General features: G+C 33.4%; 1 protein-coding gene across 1 annotated transcript; it reads right to left on the bottom strand.

Annotated features, from left to right (window-relative positions):
- Positions 1-10,888: 10,888 nt before the first annotated feature.
- Positions 10,889-17,104, bottom strand: LOC127718124 (dnaJ homolog subfamily B member 4-like). The gene is made up of 2 exons (XM_052224083.1): positions 16,162-17,104; positions 10,889-13,882 (listed from the first exon to the last, which is right to left on the bottom strand). Exons 1-2 carry the CDS (start codon positions 16,981-16,983, stop codon positions 13,649-13,651), a joined length of 1,056 nt encoding a protein of 351 aa, XP_052080043.1. The 5' UTR covers positions 16,984-17,104; the 3' UTR covers positions 10,889-13,648.
- Positions 17,105-18,889: the final 1,785 nt, after the last annotated feature.

Below are 18,889 nucleotides of genomic sequence, written 5' to 3'. Positions count from 1 at the left end.
TGAATTTGTTTGTATCAATTCATGGCAGGATCAATAACTTACACTAAGCTTTGTCAAGGATATAACATTAAATATAATAATCTTTTGTCACATGAAATTTGGTGGGAGTGTAGTAAAACTCTTTCACCTTGTCAAGTATGTAAGTGTTGGTCATGGAATATATACATATGTTATAGACGTAAGAGGAATATTTTATACTGGGATGTTGTTGGGGTCACACATGTTATTTGTATACATTTCACATGGCCAACCTTTGCTAGAATCAGTTAGTCTCTGATAACTCCTTAGACTAAAATTGAGAATGGAAAGGAAGAATTTGTGGAAGAGACAACAACCCGACTACAGAGCAGAAAACAGCACACAAATGGTTCTTCAACACAGGGAGACAATCCCGCACCCGAAGGCGGGTTTTAGCTGGCCCCTAAACAAAAATGTATACTAGTTCATAGAAAATGGTCGTCACACTAAACTCCGAAACATATAAAAAAAAAAATATTAAAAAAATATACAAGACTAATTAAGGCCAGAGGTTCCTGACTTAGGAAAGGCACAAAAATGTGGTGGGGTTAAACATGTTTTGTGAGAACTCAACCCTCCCCCTATACCTCTAGCCAATGTAGAATAAACAAACACACAGCAATACGCACAGTAAAACTCAGTTTAAAAGAAACCAATAAGGAAAAATTAATTCACAGAAATACCAAACTTCAATGTAAATTCATAAAATCTAACAAACTCAAAAGGTTGACTATATCAACCAACTGTACGAATGGAAAACAACTGTTATATACCCAACTTGCTACAGGCATTTGCAAGCAGCCAAAACTGTGTAAACACACATTGCAGACAAACAACACAACCACAAAATAGTATATGGGTTGGGTTCCTTGAGACATTATTTTATACTCCAAAAATAAATCAAAGAACTGTACTTTTATTGTTTTTCCTCTTGGATGGTCTTGAATGAATATGCTGGTAGATTTATAGAACATTTGGGGTAAAATTTTATATCTTCTGTGCAATTCAAGCTTCATTTACCAGCAGCAGTTAAAATTCTAACCCTTCATTCCAGTCGACCAACTTCCCCTAAACCTACATATTGGCAAGCCGCATTAATGTAAACTTGTTTTTCCAGAAAATACATGAAATATTTGCCACTGGACGTTAAGAAAACAACAATGAATCATTGAAACCTTATGAGGGGTCAGCAGTTTACATGCCTTACAAAGTTGACTGTAAATATAAAAGACGATTTCTATATGCTAAGACAAATACTGTGGTTTCATTCATTTTAGTGGATGGAAGAAAAATTGCATTTTCTTGGATATATGATTTCCTGGTTTACCAAATTCTGCATACAAGAGGGTAGGAACACCTTTTAGCGTCAGGCTTCAAACAGTCATTTTCGGCTACCGTTAACGTCAAATTGGTTAAAATTTTATTATGATTCGTAAAAATATCCTTATCGTGATTCGTCATAGGTCTCAAATAATTATCTGCTACCGTTATTTTTGGAACGAATTTATCGTGATTCGTCAAAATCAGTCAATTGTGTTATCATCATAAAGAAAATTTGCTTTTTATCGTCATGCACCAAAAATTACTGTTAACGTCATTTGGCAAGATTTTTACCGTTATTCGTCTTGAAGGTACCCTCCATTACGACCCTCATACAAGTCTAGAGAAATTTTTTACTTAAGATTTTGATTCATGGTTTACCTTTACCCACGAGATCCACGATAATTATAGATTATCGTTGGTTATCTCAACGAGATTGATTTTCTCGCTTGAGCCGGTACGGCGAAAGCGAGAAAAGCAATCGAGTTGAGATGACCAATGATAATCTGTTTATCGCTATTTTACCTATGAAGACGTTGTTAATTTCCTTGACAACGGCACGTGTTCCCTTAGTTTCTAGCAATAATTTTCATATCACTCGACTCCATTTTCATATCACTCGACTCCGCTGAGAACGGAAATTATCAGTCAACAAGATCAAAGGAAAAATTCGTAAAATAGCGATAATTTCCTTTCTCAGCACAGTAGAGTGATATGAAAAATTATCGCTAGAAACCAAGGGCGCACGTGCCGAATGAAATTAACAACGTTCGTCGTCATAGGTAAAATAGCGATAAACAGATTATCATTGGTCATCTCATCTCGATTGCTTTTCTCGCTTGAGCCGGTACGGCGAAAGTGAGAAAAGCAATCGAGATGAGATGACCAACGATAATCTATAATTCCAGGAATAATAATGAGTCCACAGTACATGGATATCTATTAGCCCCAGTTATATATAAACAGTTCAAGGAAACCTGTGTTGGATAATTTCATTAGTGTATACGTAGAAAAACATTAGCCACTAGTTGATAAGGAAAAGGAAGTGTAGAAAAAATGACATTTTAGGAAGAAAGGCTGGAAAGATAGAAAGATTAGAGTGTCTGAAATATAAGTCTTGTTAATTAGAGATTGTACATGCATACAGTCCATGAGCAGAGGAAAAAGCTTCTGGGATTTTTAAGTTGATAAATGTCCTACTTGGAATGAGTTAATTGAACTAACAATAATACTATTTATTGAAAAAATGTAAAGCACACATGCACACACACTATCAAATTATTTATAAAAAGTTTGAATTTGGTACAATTCATTATGATGCATAAGGGTCTGGAAGGGGGGGGGGGGGGGTTCTTCATTTCTTTATTCTTAAATTTTTGGATTATTTTTCTCTATTCTTTATTAATTTTGCCCATTATTCTCACTTCTGAATATTTTAGCACGTCATTCAGGGAAAGATAATGTGATTTGAGGTAAATTGGTTTAGGTTACAACACCAAAGTTCAGGGAAAGAAGAAAATTTTGGGACACCAGTGATTTAAAATTGTTTTTTTATTTAGACACACGCCCAATTAAACAAAAAATAATGGATCATGACCATTGAGTTTCAGGTCAATAGGCCAAGGTCATTGTAGCTACAAACTGAGTGGGGTTTCTAGATATACTACCAATCTACGAAGGATAAGACTGGTATCCGTTTTAGACAGCAATGCTGTTTTATCTCTGTCCGAGTGATATTCACCGGTGGCTAAAACATCAATTTTCTAAAACTTTTGCATAAGAATTCTCGCTTAAGCTTCTTTCATTTGGCAAGATATACTCAACATATGATCAATTGCATAATATGATAAAGGACCTTTTCATACCTGTGGATAATGGTGTATTTTATCAATTTATTCTCATCTGAAACAAATTTCAAATGTACACCTGTATTTAAATATAAACAATATTTCGGAGATATTTCTTCCCTAGTCATGTTAAACTATGTAGATGGAATTTGATGCATTTCCAAAATTTGATATATTTAATTGAAATCAACATCACATGATATAAAAGTAAGCAATGTAAAATTAATTCCATTTATCGAAAAGATAAAGTCGAAAGACAAAGATGAGAAAATACAGGTAATTGTACAGCCTTGAACAAAGCCCATACAGTATAAATCGCTATAATAAACCCCGGGAGGACAAAATGTAAAACAATTCAAAAGACAAAACCAACTGCATAATTTAAACTACAACTATAGCCAAAAATTTATTATGACAAACAGCACAGTATGGGTTACAGGCTCCAGCTTGGGACAGGCACATAACGAATGTATAAATTAAATAATAATTTAATAAAACATCTATACTATTAAATTTGTATACCGAATTTTTTTAGCCAGTTTGTGTGCGAGCCGACGATCATTTGAAGTATTATGTATTGATAAATAGTTAGTGTATGTAATGTACTTTATAACTTCATATAGTAATTGCTTTAATTAGCGTAGCTTAATTTAATTGTATATTTACAAACAAACAATTATTTTCAAAATGCTGAATGGTCGCAATTTGTCTGGTGATTCTTCGTCGTAATCCGGATTCTTCAACGTTATTCTGCCTCTGAGACCTTTCTTAATATAAGAAACAAATTAATTTTAACATCACGAATAAATAGGCTTCAAAATCACGATAGTCGGGGTTGTTTTCTATTAATATTTTCCTTTGACTATTAAATGTTAGTGATGACGAATGTACCTTTTACTGTATTATGCATGATAGACAAATTTATATTACATTTTATTGCAAAAAATCTTTAGTGTTCTCATGCATGCAAGTAGATTGAATGCAATCAATGAAAAGTTAGGCAACCGAAAAGAAGTGTAAAGTACTCTTCAGTGTAAAAATGAAAAGATAAAAAGCATGTATTCAAGTTAATTAAACCTCAATCTATGTTCATACAGCCCATTGGTTTTAATTTATTGGGTAGTCTATGTCGAAAACTATATGATCATGCAACAGTAGTGTTTAGGAATATCCTAATTTTCTGAAAATAGGAAATCAAAGTTTAATTACAATTAAAAGTAAGCATCTTTCCCAAAATTGGCTTGATAAATTTAATATATAATTATCAAAATTGGCCGAATCTGATAGCCAATTATCTGGGAATCAACCTTTGACTTTAAACATTTTAATTAAAATCACTGAAGGTTGAAATAGACGTCAGAGTGATTTACTTTTTTCAAAAAAGTTGTCATAATCCAGTCCGTGTTAGATAATTGTATGTCACTTAGTATATGAGATCTTAACTCGAGTGTAAAAATAATAATTTTAACATCTATATTTGATCTGAACTGGAACCAGGGGCGGATCCAGGATTTTGGAAAGGGGGGCGTAGTAATAAAGTTCGCGAAAATATTTTTTGGACCTTTTTTTGGCTAAAAAACATAAAATAAGTGTAAAATGCATTTTATAGTTAAAGTGTAGGGGTTGGACATTTTTGGTGCCGTATTCTCTCCACCAATTGTCTATTATGAAATGATTGGATGGATCCAAAGCTATGTACTAATTAATATATTTGATGTGGGATTTGTCAGTAAAAAATGGACATGGACAATTATCGTTTGTTGTATGGTTAGTTAGCATAACCTCACAGATTTCTTGTTGTAAACAAGATATACGGCTATTCAATGAAATTTACAATACGACCGACACGAAGAAAGACAAACAAGCAATTTTCATCCAAATGTTTGGTTGAAATGTTTTACCCAACAAGAGAAGTGAGGGGTTCCAAATCAACCAAAGGCTACGAATTAGTCGGAAATGACAATGAAGTTGTGAATGACGGTCGACACATGGAGACATATAGGCCACACCCAGCAGGCAGGTTGCAGTCGGGCCTTGAAAAAGTATTCAGTATATCAGTTCGGCGAAACAGACATTCCGGTCAGTTATGGGATTCACATGCAACCCCTCCCCCCCAAAAAAAAATTACGCCCGTTTTTTATTCATCATGTTCATTTAATGCTAAATAATTCTCTTGAAAATATTTTTTTCTAATAGCAAAAAAGTGGACAAGATTATTGTTTTCAATCCAGATACGGCCAGAATTTTTGTTTAAGGCAAAAATCAGGGTCAGAATTTTTTCTCTTAAAAATCTCAGACTGCCCCGTCAGATCAAATGGTCCGTACCTTAGACTTTAAATCTATATCTATAGCTTACTGACTGGGGATCACTATTCAGCAATGTTATTAATGGGCTGGGGCGTGTGGGGTTAAACATGTTTTCGTAGGTAAATAATATTGCTGTGGAACTTTTTTTTTCATGAGAGCGTAATAGAGTATTACTTTCTGTTGGGTGGAATTGTGAAATAGAATTCAATACGTTCTTGCTCAATACTTTGTCGCTTTGAAGGCGTCGTGCTTGTCATCCTCAGCCTAAGCAATGTGTTACTGTGATTTGAATTTCAAAATGACTGAGTGACGTTTTTTTCGACGAACTTGTCAGCTCCACCGTAGAGAATCACATGACTTTGACATAATCAATAATATATTACACTAAATACGAGCGAAAAATATCTTTATAAGTAAATAATTGTCGCATAAAAATTAAATACACGGGAAATGGCAAAGTTCACGAAGTCTAGTCTGATTAATCATTTTACAAAAAAAAACCAAAAAAAAGGTCAAGCAAAGGGGGGGGGGGGGGGGCGTACGCCCTCTACGCCCCCTCTGGATCCGCCACTGGGGACGTAATACGTTATCGGAGTTGATGAAGCATAAAGTATAGGTTTTCCAGAGACATATATTACAATTATAATATATGTCTCTGTTTTTTTTCTGCTATTCTTGTTAACATGCACCCTTACACAAAATTATATGATAGAAGGTCACTAAGTACCAGAGCTATGATTCTGGTTGTTAAGTAAAGTAAAATGTAGGTTGTTGTATTCTTATGAAGGCTGCTACACTCCCCAAGAAACATCCCTACGCAAACCTATCTGAAACCCGCGGACGAACGATGTGATAGAAGTCAACGATGCGCTAAAATAGTCCTGAGTGTGGATGGGGGCTTACAGCATATAGAAAAATGGGCAAAAAATATAAAGAATAGAGAAAAAAGACAAAAGACAAAAAAAATAAAGAATAGAGAATAATGAGGTGCTAATATATAAAGAATAGAGAATAATGGGCAAAAAGTATAAAGAATAGAGAAAAATGGCCTAAAAAATTAAAGAATACAGAAATCCCCGATATGCATCAATACAACAATTCACATTACAATGCTATATTTGGTAACTTAGTATATAATATGAGAACTTAACTCGATGGAAAAATAATTGTAAGTACTGAAGTTTTAAAACTTTACTAAAGTCATTAAATGATGAAATTGTGACATATGCTCTTCATCTTATGGCATCTTGTCAGTCTCTCCAAGATAAAGTTTCTGAGGTTTAAGGGTTGCGAACATTAATGCAGAGGGTTCACCCATGGTAAACTTAGTAAAGGCGAAGTAAAGGCGAAGTAATCTAAAGATTAGTCTTCGAAAGGGATCTAGATCATCAAAATGTGTATGCAGATACACTAATATCTAAAATTAAAGTCAGCACGTTGAAGGCCGTACAGTGACCAATAATTGCTTATATCCTCTTCATTTGAACTCTGGTGGATAGTTGTCTCATTGGCAATAATAACAAATACCTTTATATTTATACGGCAAACATATTTGACCTTCCTTTCATAATTGGAATGATATGGTAATCATGCATCAAAGTTTTTTTGTCAAATAGAATATAAGCTACAGGACAATTTAAACTTTCGTGAAGGTCTTTTGTTATTTAGAGATTAGGCTAGCATGCAGACAAAATTAGGTAATTTTGACCTACATTGTATGATGTAATGACTTGGAGTTTAACATGATAGGCTATATCGTAGACACTATCATCTATACAATAAACATTAAAAATTGTCACAGGCTAAATTACTTTTCTTTAAATTTATGATCCATTCGTTTTACACTAATACCGATTTATTTTCAGGCTTCTCGAAATTAATTTTCTGATCTTCTGAATCGCTTGTGTTTTATTCTCTATTCTGTAACAACAAACCCCATCACCGTAGAGTAAGGCACATACATGTATATAAAGTATTACCACGATGCACGATTGTCTTAATTGATATACATGTATACACCAGGGGCTCTTTTCACAAAAATCATACGACAAAAATTGATCGTTAGTAACGCTGAAATAAATGTTCATGACTTTATAATAATACGAGTGTTTTTTCTCGCAAGATTTTTTGTGAAATGAGTCGCAAAACTATATTACATTTGTTATAAGTATTAGTAACGTAGAAATAAAAGGGGCGTGTGTGTCCCCAATTGCCTGTGGCTTGAATAGCAAAATAATAGTAGAACGGTTGTGTATAAGTTTTATAACATTTGGTTGAGACAAACTAAAGTTAGAGAACGGAAACGAAAAATTCAGCAATTTTTATGTTTATAAAGGGACATAACTCAAGAATGGTAAAAGTGTCGCCACCAAATTTCGTACTTAATCTGTATTATGCTGCAATAAGCATTGTGTATAAGTTTCATAACATTTGGTTGAGGCAAACTAAAGTTAGAAAACGGAAACAAATAATTTGTACTTGATCTTAGTTTTGTGGTAATGAATATTGTGTATAGGTTTCATAATGTTTGGTTGGGGCAAACTTAAGTTACTGAATGGAAACTAAAAATTTTGCAATCTTTGGATTCATAAAGGGGCATAACTCAATAATGGTTAAAGTGACACTACCAAAATTCAACTTGATCTGTGTTTTATCAGTGGAAGTCAAAATTAAACATTGCATTGTATAAAGCATTGATTGTAGTTGATTCAACTATAATCATGGACAAAGGAAGATAACTCCCATTTTAAAAATTACTTGATATTTAGAAGAAAATAAAAATTTTGCAATTTTTCCATTTATAAAGGGCATAACTCTAGAACGGTTGAAGTGACGCCACCAAAATTCAAACTTGATCTGTGTTTTGTGGTAATAAGCATTGTGTATAAGTTTCATAACATTTAGTTGAGGCAAACTTAAGTTAGAGAACGGAAACTAAAAACTTTGCAATATTTCCATTTATAAAGGAGCATAACTCTAGAACGGTTAATGTGACGCCTCCAAAATTCAAACTTGATCTGTGTTTTGTGGTAATAAGCATTGTGTATAAGTTTCATAACATTTGGTTGAGGCAAACTCAAGTTAGAGAACGGAAACCAATTTTGGGACGTAAGGGCGGACGTACGTACGTAAGTACAGACAGACAAGGGTAAAACTTAATGCCCCACCGCTACGGCGGTGGCATAAAAAAAACATGAGCATTCTGAAATTGGGAAACAAAAAAAAAAGTCGAAGGGCTCGGACATCCGCGATTACGTTATAAATAGAGGATATACAAAGCGACCTTATTACATTTGTCATTTCGGGGCCTTTTATAGCGGACTATGCGGTATGGGTTTTACTCATTGTTGAAGGCCGTACAGTGACGTATAGTTGTTAATTTCTGTGTCATTGGTCTCTTGTGGATAGTTGTCTCATTTGCAATCCTACCACATCTTCTTATTTTTATATTTAGTTAACTAAAGTTCTAATATACGTTGCTGATCATGATATGTAGAGGTTACAAAGTGGAAATCCAGTTGGGACATTCTTTTTATACTCATTGCATGCAGTTCAAGGCAGCAAGTTTGATTTCCTATATATAAATTCCTCGAGATAAATTCCTTATCTACATAAAGTCAGATAAAAGATCTGATACAACATGAATTCAAGGCATGACGTCTTGTAGAATCATCACCAACACAAATATTCTGACATTCGTATAGTTAGTTATTTCATTATATAATTAGCAGCCCCTGTATTATTGTTTAGATATATGAAATAGCCACACAAAAAAGCATGCAAATCCCATACTACTTTCCGTTAGAAAACTATATTCTTCAGTTCTGTCGTGTGACTGCACTACATTTTAGTATAAATGTACATTGATTAGGTGCAAGTGTAAAGCTAAAATGTAATACACCTTGTTATTTTTACCCCGACAATAATTTACTTTGCAGCCAAGGCAACTACAATTTAGGGTAATTTACTAAAATGTCCATTATACATGCATATTAATTTTTTCATAGTGTGACAGATTAAGCCCCTAGATGGAAAATGTTAGTCTTTTCTATGATTTGATATTGGTTTTGAGGGTAATGCATACATGTATACCAAATCTTTCCTTTAATTAGACAAATCGTATGGATGTGGTGTAGAAGAAAAACTGAACAAATCACCATTTTAACATTATTTTGGCCAACTGTTCCTAGAAGAGACTTTTTGGTCTTCATATTAAGTGGGCAGAAATTATAAAGATCAAATTCCATTGTTGTGGAACAAATGAAGGAATCTATAAGATGACTTCCAACAGTTTTATATTTAATTATAGATTACTACATCCATGTGTTCTTTCAGACTGATATTACAGTTGAGGGTGGCACAAGGGGCATATCTTGATAGATAACGATGATGGATTTGTTTCACATCAGGTGGGAAATATTACATGCCTATCAGGATGAGAAAATGCTAATGAACCTTGATTTGTATTAAACTGACATGCTGAGCAGGCTTTTATCATGCTCATTCAAAAGGTAAGTCTGCATGGAGACATGCTAACCTTCACCGGGAGCAGCAAATACCTATTTTCAAGTCTTTGGTTTGACCCCAACTAGGGATTGAAACCACAAACTTCCACACTAAAGGCAAGCACACCTAAAACATGAGATCACTATATTCTGTTCATATCTTCCGAAAAGGTATGACTACTTGTAAATTGGTCATAATGTAATAAGAACAGCGGTCCTTTTTGGTAATATAGCTCTTCAACTGTTTCGCATCTTATACATCCTTGGCTTTCAAATATCCCACTTCGAGTGGTCCTGATGATGGTGAATCCAGAAATTCGCTTTGGACTCATGAAAGTGTTTTTTTTTTCATTTTTTCTCTAATTTATTGGCTACATGCATTTCCAAATTAAATTTATCTTTTTTTAAAGCCAGTAATAACTCTATGTATGTAATAAACACTATAAATGTACCCTTGCTTTAACTTATGTAAATGCCTTTCACTTACACTTGAACATGTCTTAATATTTCACAAAGTAAACAAGAATTAAAGGTAGGTATATTTTGTACATCATGTATACATGTATTGTCCAAATATTGTCTGTAACCCGTGGAAACAAATTGCTTAAAATTTCATACACACAAATTTAAGTGCATACAAAGAAACAGAAAATGTACATGTGCAACACTGTTTTATCAAAATGAGATAGAAACTTGTAATTTTTAAGCTTCAGATGAAGGTATCACACAGGTACATGTAGTACATGTAGATCATTAATTCAAAAGATATTTTGAGGAATTAAAAAAAAAGTCTGTCTGGCACTTCAACTGGAATTTTTTGGATCAATCACTGCATTTATCATGACTAACTTCTCAAGCATTTTAAACATGTGAAATGAAAGAAATACCATGTTAAATATGTAAGATTTTTATTAATGGATTGCAAATAGTATGAGCAATTTCACGCAGATGCATTTTTTCATTTACCAAGTGCATACCTCTACCACTCATATACACCAACTCATAAACAATAACATCAACAACTCCCTCACCAATAATATTGGCAAAACAATACTTCACAATCATACAAACATGTAACAACAAAACATATGTAGATATCAATTATCCTTATATAAGCTGCTTAATTAAGCAACACAACAAATCTTGTGAACAATCCCTTTGTAAGGCCATCCCCAATAAATGTTAAGTTTAACAACAGCATATCTTTACCAATCCTATGAAGGGTTGAGAAAAGATTTTTTACTATTTTTACAATGTTATATTAGTTACTACTAGTGTAATGTACTGATCTTTTTTGACAAGTACATTTTATCTATTTTTAGCAAGAATGCAGATAATGGGTACTGAAAATCTGTTTTGGGAAGAAGAAAAAACTACCGGTATTTATGATGGATAGACTTGGTGCTTTATAAAAAGAACATCTAGTTTAGCGTCTTCAGTTATAATTCATTTGTCTTTTTTGCAAGGGAGGTTAACCATAGAATCAATAAACAATATAGGATGGCCATTAACCAAATTTTAATCTAATTGTAGTACTTCGTTAAAATTACCTGCAGGTAGTGACATTTCTTGAATGGACATTTAAATTGTATTGTCTGACCTACCAGAATTATGGACATAAGGAGCTTAAATTTTAAGTAATTTGACAGTTTACATACTAAACAAAAGGCAATGCCCACAATACTTACACAATGACCTACAGTTGACTAGTATTTAAATAGTTTCTTTCGAATAATATTTTGTTATGAAAGTTTACATACTACGCTTCTTTAATTTCAAAAGAAGACAAACATCTACTTGTGATTTTCAAAAAAAATTCAATAATCCAAATAACAGTTTCTTACAATACAAGTTTATGACCTTTACCATTGTTTACATGTCCTTACATGTATAAAAATATGGGCACTGAAGGGTGTGTGGTATAATTGCCAACAAGACAACTATCCACCAGCAACAAGCAACTTTAAAATGTCACTGTGCGTCCTTCAACAATGAGCTAGACTCCTACTGTATAGTAATTAAGCTATGTGTATAACTGTACATGTACATTTCTGCCAAATGCAGATCCAGATTTTGACAAAAAATTTGGTTGGGGGTGTGGCACCTTTTTAAAGTCAAATGCCTTCCACATAATTTATGTTGATAAAAAGGAAGCAGGATAGGGGAGTTCAGGTCTTCCTGTATACATTATGTATCTATATATAGCTACACACTTCATTTTTACGAAAATATTTTATTTATACTGTTACACAAATTTGCATGCCCATACATTTTTTAATATAAAGTATACCCATATTGCAAATCCAAACAGTAGCATTGTAGAACTTTAAAATCGTTCTTGTATTTATATTATAAATATTACCTGACTTAATTGTATAACAATTAAATTTTTTTAAAGCTGTTATTAGAAATTCACATACAATGTTATCTTTTTTTTTTGCCTTAGGTGAAAGCACAGCATATTACAATGTAATACAAAATTTGTAGATCTGGTCAACACACAACAGATAATTAAAATTCCCAAAAGAATTACTGCTTGTGAAAATAACAGATACATGTATAATGCCAAGGGGATACATGTATATGTACATGTATATATAAATACATGTATATCAAGGAGCATTATTGTGCATTTTCAGAACTTAGCATTTTACTCATAGAAGCCCAAAATAAAAGTCCTAATTAGAATTTGAAATTTTGAAAAAAATAGGTGAGCAGGGTTTAAAAAACTGAACAAAGTTTTTCCCATTTTAAAGGATCAGTTTGGGATATTGCACGCATAAATTCTTACATGCATTTTTAGTAAAATGTAGCCTGGGTTGAGCCTTTGTTTCTGTGTAATTAATTCCCAAGATGTTATTAACAGACCATTTTTTTTATATTTTCACAATACAAACATTTGTTAAAATTGTTGACAGAAAGTGTTCCATAAAATACAATATTATTATAAAATAAAAAATATTGAATTGGACAAAATATCTCTAAGGACCTATATTTTTTGTACATGTACAGTTATATGTACGTTTTAAATTTCAATAAGCACTTTCAGATCCTATTCATCATGTTCATGCTATTCAAAGATTAAGGATTTGAATTTATTGCATATTTTGTGTATATATTTGACACAGATTACATGACCCTATCCTGATGTTTTTTTCCTGTATTTTGATACAGTTTACATCCTGATTTGAGTAATAAATTAAACTTGCACATGCTAATCTTTCTTTTCATTAATTTCAGTCACAATTTTGTCTATTTATATCACCACTGGACTTCCCCCACAAACCAGTTCATGATGTTCTAATTAATCACTGCTGTTTAACTTCTGATTCTTTTGTATAGGTACAAAATATTAATGTAAATACGTGTATGAATCATCACATCACTTAACTGGCTGTGCTCCAAAGAACATGAAAAATACACCTACAAAACTTATCTTATCCCCTGTAGGTTTATACATCTTGTCTAGATAAATAATCGTAAACAATGATAACACTTCTTTTTTCTAGAATCATAGTTTTAAAGATGATAAAATTCTAGTACATAGAAAATGAGAATGGTTCAAGTTCATCGACACAGTTTTTTTTCTTCGAACAATGACTTGTTGATTTCACAGCTTCTAATTCATAACTATAATTAATAATAAATATTCTATGATCTTGGTAGACAGTCCGAAAGAATTTCTTTAGCACTTTGCGACAACTGACTAGGAAAGGTAACGTCAAATTCTATTATTAAGTCCCCTCTCCTCGAGGGTTGTTTAGGTAGTGGAAGTCCTTCTCCCTGAATTCTTTTGACAGAGTTTGGTTTTATCACTTCTGTTAAACGCAATGGTATCCTCCTACCGTCAATGGTTGGTATCTGTAATGTAGCTCCACACAAGGACTGAAAGAAAAGTACCACATTAGTGTCAGGCATACATGTAAGCATGAACAAAGAAAATGTAACTCATATTTGAATTTCCGTCTATAAAGCAAGGGCTTTATTATTTTTTTACAGTCTAATTGTATTGTGAGGTTGTGTATCTATGCTAATCAATGTTCTTTTTCCTTATACATGTACATGTTTTCTCTATGCCCCTTGTGAGCCCTTAATTGGTAATAAAATATGTTTTTGTTCTTGAAAAGTCTAAGGATTCTTAGATTACTCTTTATACAAAATGTATATGTCTATGCTACAAACAGAGATTTCTTTATTAATGATAATTTTTTTGGCAAACCAATAAAAGGAGTTAAGGTCAAAGATTCGAACAAACTGTCAAAGCATTGTTTGGCTTCATAAAAAAAATAACCATGTTTTTTACACCTACATGTAACACACCCTCATGACCCTGAAGATTCTTTGTCATTTTTGAACAAGCAATATTAATGAAGGACTGTTTCCCCTGTATAACTCAGTCAAACACTTTTTGAAAAATACAATTACATGCCTAGATTGTATTTGTACCTACCTCATTCTTACATGTACATGTACCTCTCCTATCTTTATCTAGTATGTTGGCAGCAATTAATATTAATTATTTTGTTAGGCTTTATTAAAGTATGTTAACATGGTTAAGAAGACAGAAAACAGAAATATAATTTTTGGGGGACAGGAATATTTTTGGCACAAGTGTTGCTTACAATGTGTAGATGATGGCAAGGTTGAAGCATTGCATCTTACGTATCACAATGTCATCATTATGCATGTACATGTATGTAATACATCAAAAATATATTTCAAGCATTATTACACATTTAATTCAGGATTTCAGATGATGGATTGGTGCTTATAAATGTCCAGTGGCAATTTTTTTTTATTACTAATTATCACATGCAAATCAGCTACATTTATTATCAAGACAAGCATGACAAGAGCAAGTTAATCTACCCTGCTCAGTGTTCTCCCCAGATATTTCATATAGCATCCTGGGAAACAGGAAATTTGAAATACCATCTTACTAAAAGGCCCTGGGGAGAACACTGCTGCTTTATACTAGACCTACTCTCCGAGCCTGTTTTGAATGTGCTAGTTTACAAGGTAACAGTCCGTAAGAAGACATGTCACTTTACCAGTAACCTAGATACATTATTATCTAAGGAGCTACAAACAACATGTACATGTTGTACAATGTAGGCCAACTTGTCTTTACTCTTATTCCGTAATCTAAATGCTATTTGGTTTTGTGGATTGGCAGACTACAAATTTTCACGTCTGTAATTGCATTATTGGCCCTGACAGGGTATTGAACTCTACCTTTATGGTAGCACTTTAACATGTACACAATGTACATGTATAATAAAAAGATCACTCAGTCAGTTTGATATAATGAAAATTAAATAGGACATTGTTGATGAAAACTGCATGAGCTATATGTACATGTACATGCCTTTTAGATGACAAGTATCCCTATTTGTCAGCCATCCATTATATCATAGACAGACAAAAGTCACATGCAAAAGTTCAAGTGTCAGAGATTCCCAAATAGGGATACATGTGTAAGGTCCATTTAGCATTGTTGTTGGGTTGCTGTCTTACTAACAATTCAATTGCAATCCACATTTATAAAAATAAGAAGATTTGGTATGATTGCCAATGAGACAACTCTCCACAACAACAATTTTTATTTGTCAATCAAGATGCCCCAGGAGCAGAACAATTACCATGATTACAGTTTAAATTATTAAAAAGTGTAAAAATAGTTGTGATTTTTTTTTTATTTAAGGAATGACTGTAATATTTTTTCTGTCTATGAAGAAATAACATCAAAAATCTTTAGCAGGTTATTTAAAAGTGTGCACCACATTTTTTAAGTTATTTCGAATAGACAGAAAAAATATTACAGTCATTCCTTATAATTTAATTCTAAATTCCATTTTTAAGGAGTCAATTTTGAAAAAAAACGTTGGTGACGTCACGGTCACATGACAAAATTATGTCTATGAGCTGATAGACAAAACACTTTCAGGCAATCAGAAGACGTCTTACATCCAAAATTAAATTATTGAACTATTACAATACATTACAATAAAACTAAAGCTATAAAAGAGACCAAATGACACAGAAATTGAAAACTATAGGTCACGTTACCACCTTCAACAATGAGTAAAACCCATACCAAGTAGAATGTTTCCCTTATTTTCAATACAAATGTACACTTCTACATGAAATTCAGATATACTTACATCTCTTAGTGTAATCTTAGCTTTATATTTGATATCGGAACCATCTCTGGTAAAAGAAGGATGTGGTTTGTCTTTAATAATGAACACAACATCTGCTGGTATATTGTTTGGAGTTTGATCTCCTTCCTTAGGAAATGTCACTTTTGTGCCAGATTTCCATCCGGGTTTTATATCTATTGTCAATATTTTGTCTTCGTTTCTTGTCGATCGGCCATCTGCATTGAGCACTTTTCTTGTAATTTTTAGCTTTTTGGTTGTCCCTTTACAGATATCTTCCAGTGCTATTGGAAGTTCTCTAACAACTGCAGAATCTTTTCTCTTTCTTCTGGGTAATCCAGGTTGTCCCCCGAAACCATGGAATCCACCACCGAAAGGATCATCGTCTATATCCATATTTTCATGAGGTCCACCCCCTCCTGGTCCAAAATGAAATACACGTGCCCCAGGTCCACCAGGTTGGCCTCCTCCGCCACCGAAAAAGCTGGCAAAAGGGTCATTGTCACCGAAAAACATTTTAAAGGTTTCTCTTGGGTCACCCTGGAACTCGTAGTGATATGTTCCTCCGGGGCCTCCGGGTCCCCCACTAGGTGATGGCCCGTTTTTCAAACCGTCTTCACCGTACTTATCATAAATTTCTTTCTTGTTACTGTCACTCAATACATCGTATGCCTCTGCAATCTCCTTGAATTTGTCCTCGGCACCTGGTGATTTATTTTTGTCTGGATGATATTTCAATGCCATTTTACGATATCCTTTCTTGATTTCATCTTCTGTTGCGTTCTTGCTTAAACCAAGAATTTTGTAATAGTCCTTTCCCATCATTGATACTTTTTAACGAAAGCAGAAACTAAAATGTCACATAACAAACCTATTTTGCCAACTGTAGTGTATGTGCCAGGTAAATCTGTCGTTATAACGGATTTGTAAGTCAATCTGCGACTGCGCAAAATGAGTCTAGACGTTTCCGGTATTTCCAGAAGATTCTGGAAATGACGTTGTTCTTAGATTGTTCTTAACTAAAAATAAGCACGAAATCCCATACATGATAGAAAGCGGGAAATTCAAAAACTTTGGAAACCTCAACAAAACAACACAAAATGGCAAAAAATATAGAAACATTGTTAGGGCCGATATTTCCTGAAATGTAATAATCTATTTGTTTTTTGACTTTTTCATTTTTATAATGTTTTGATTTCAGCAGGGACAAACATGCTCGGATTACTAGTCGCTTTTGTTTTGTTTTCTATTTGTTGTTTTTACTATCAAAGTACCGCCCTCGTCCCCCCCCCCAAAAAAATCAAAACATTAACATATCAGCTTGAAAGAAACATAGGCGGGGAAGGGGGAAAGGGGGGGGGCTAGTGCCCCCTTTCTGTGGGAATAATTGGTTGATTATTTAGGAAATCAATGAAGCATGACTGTAGCGGCCCCCTCTTATGGCTGTCAGTGGGTCCCCCTTATACTTGTAAACAGTTCTGGGTCTGCCACTGAGAAAACGATTGCGAAATCTTCTTTTATTGCACGAGAGTGTGGATGGTGGCTCCTTCATTTCTGTATTTCTTATTTTTTAGCCCCGCTTTATTCTGCACATTTTGCCCATTATTCTCTATTATGTAAACCCATCCAGACCCTCTTACATGAAGTACATTTTTTTGCAAGATTGATGGATAAAAAAATCAGCACTTAGACACTTGACATATCAGAAAGAATCTCCAAAACAGTAAAAAACAAACAAACAAAAAACGATGGATATAAATGGTAGTTTAGTTTAAACATATTTTATTTGCAAAAGTAGCAAAAAGGATTGGACACAAGTTATAACAACATTAGTGACGTCCTCGCCCTATATAAATATAAACACAAAGTACATTAGATAATGACGAAAAACATAGTGGAATGCATGTATAAAAACAAACTGCAAACAAAAAAACAAAAAACAAAAAAACAAAAAAAATACAAAAAATACAATATAATATGGAATAATATATAAAACTGGACTGGAGTGAAGAGTTGGAAAGTAGGAATCAAATCAGAATGTTAATTGATTGTTTTAGATCTTGTGTTATTCTGATATATGCTTGTACAGACTCAAAAATTTCTTTTTGTTTTGCCGAAAAGAAAGGTCACCGTCACCAGCCAATAGAAGCTCAATGGATATAGCATACCTTTCTAATTTTGAAAACAATATTTCTCTTGCTTCGTTGTAAATATATATGGTAGTTTTGGCGAATACTGTTTATCAATAAAGATCAAAGAATTACAAGCGCAGTCTGCAGGATTTGAAGTTAGGGGCGCGAGAGTTAAAACTTTGGAAAGTTTTATTCCAAAAACGATATTTTTCCCGATTTTAGGTACGGACGCTGGGCACACACACACCTTACGGCTTTTACAACAGATATAAAGTTCGGTTATGTTATGATTAGTTCCAGTTGTTAAAGTGTGGTGCACTTTTAAGATATAGTTGTGTTTTAAGACTCAAACAATTTTCTTTTCGTTTCACTAAAGCTAATACGTCTAATAAGGAGTATAGAACAGTCCCTCAATCATGATAATCGGAAAATTGACTTTTTCACTGGTTGGTATTTATATAAATTATATCATGCTTTGTCATACCACAAAGCCTGACTTCGGACGATTTAATTGCATTGTAAAACAATATATTGCCCATATCTGAAGGCAATGACAGTTTTTCCGGTTCCTCAGTACAGCAATTGTATATAAACAAGAT

This window comes from Mytilus californianus, unplaced genomic scaffold (assembly GCF_021869535.1).
Source record: "Mytilus californianus isolate M0D057914Y unplaced genomic scaffold, xbMytCali1.0.p SCAF_1, whole genome shotgun sequence".
Lineage (NCBI taxonomy): Eukaryota > Metazoa > Mollusca > Bivalvia > Mytilida > Mytilidae > Mytilus > Mytilus californianus.
The sequence above is the reverse complement of the archived record's forward strand: the minus strand, read 5'-3'. Positions and strand labels throughout refer to the sequence as shown.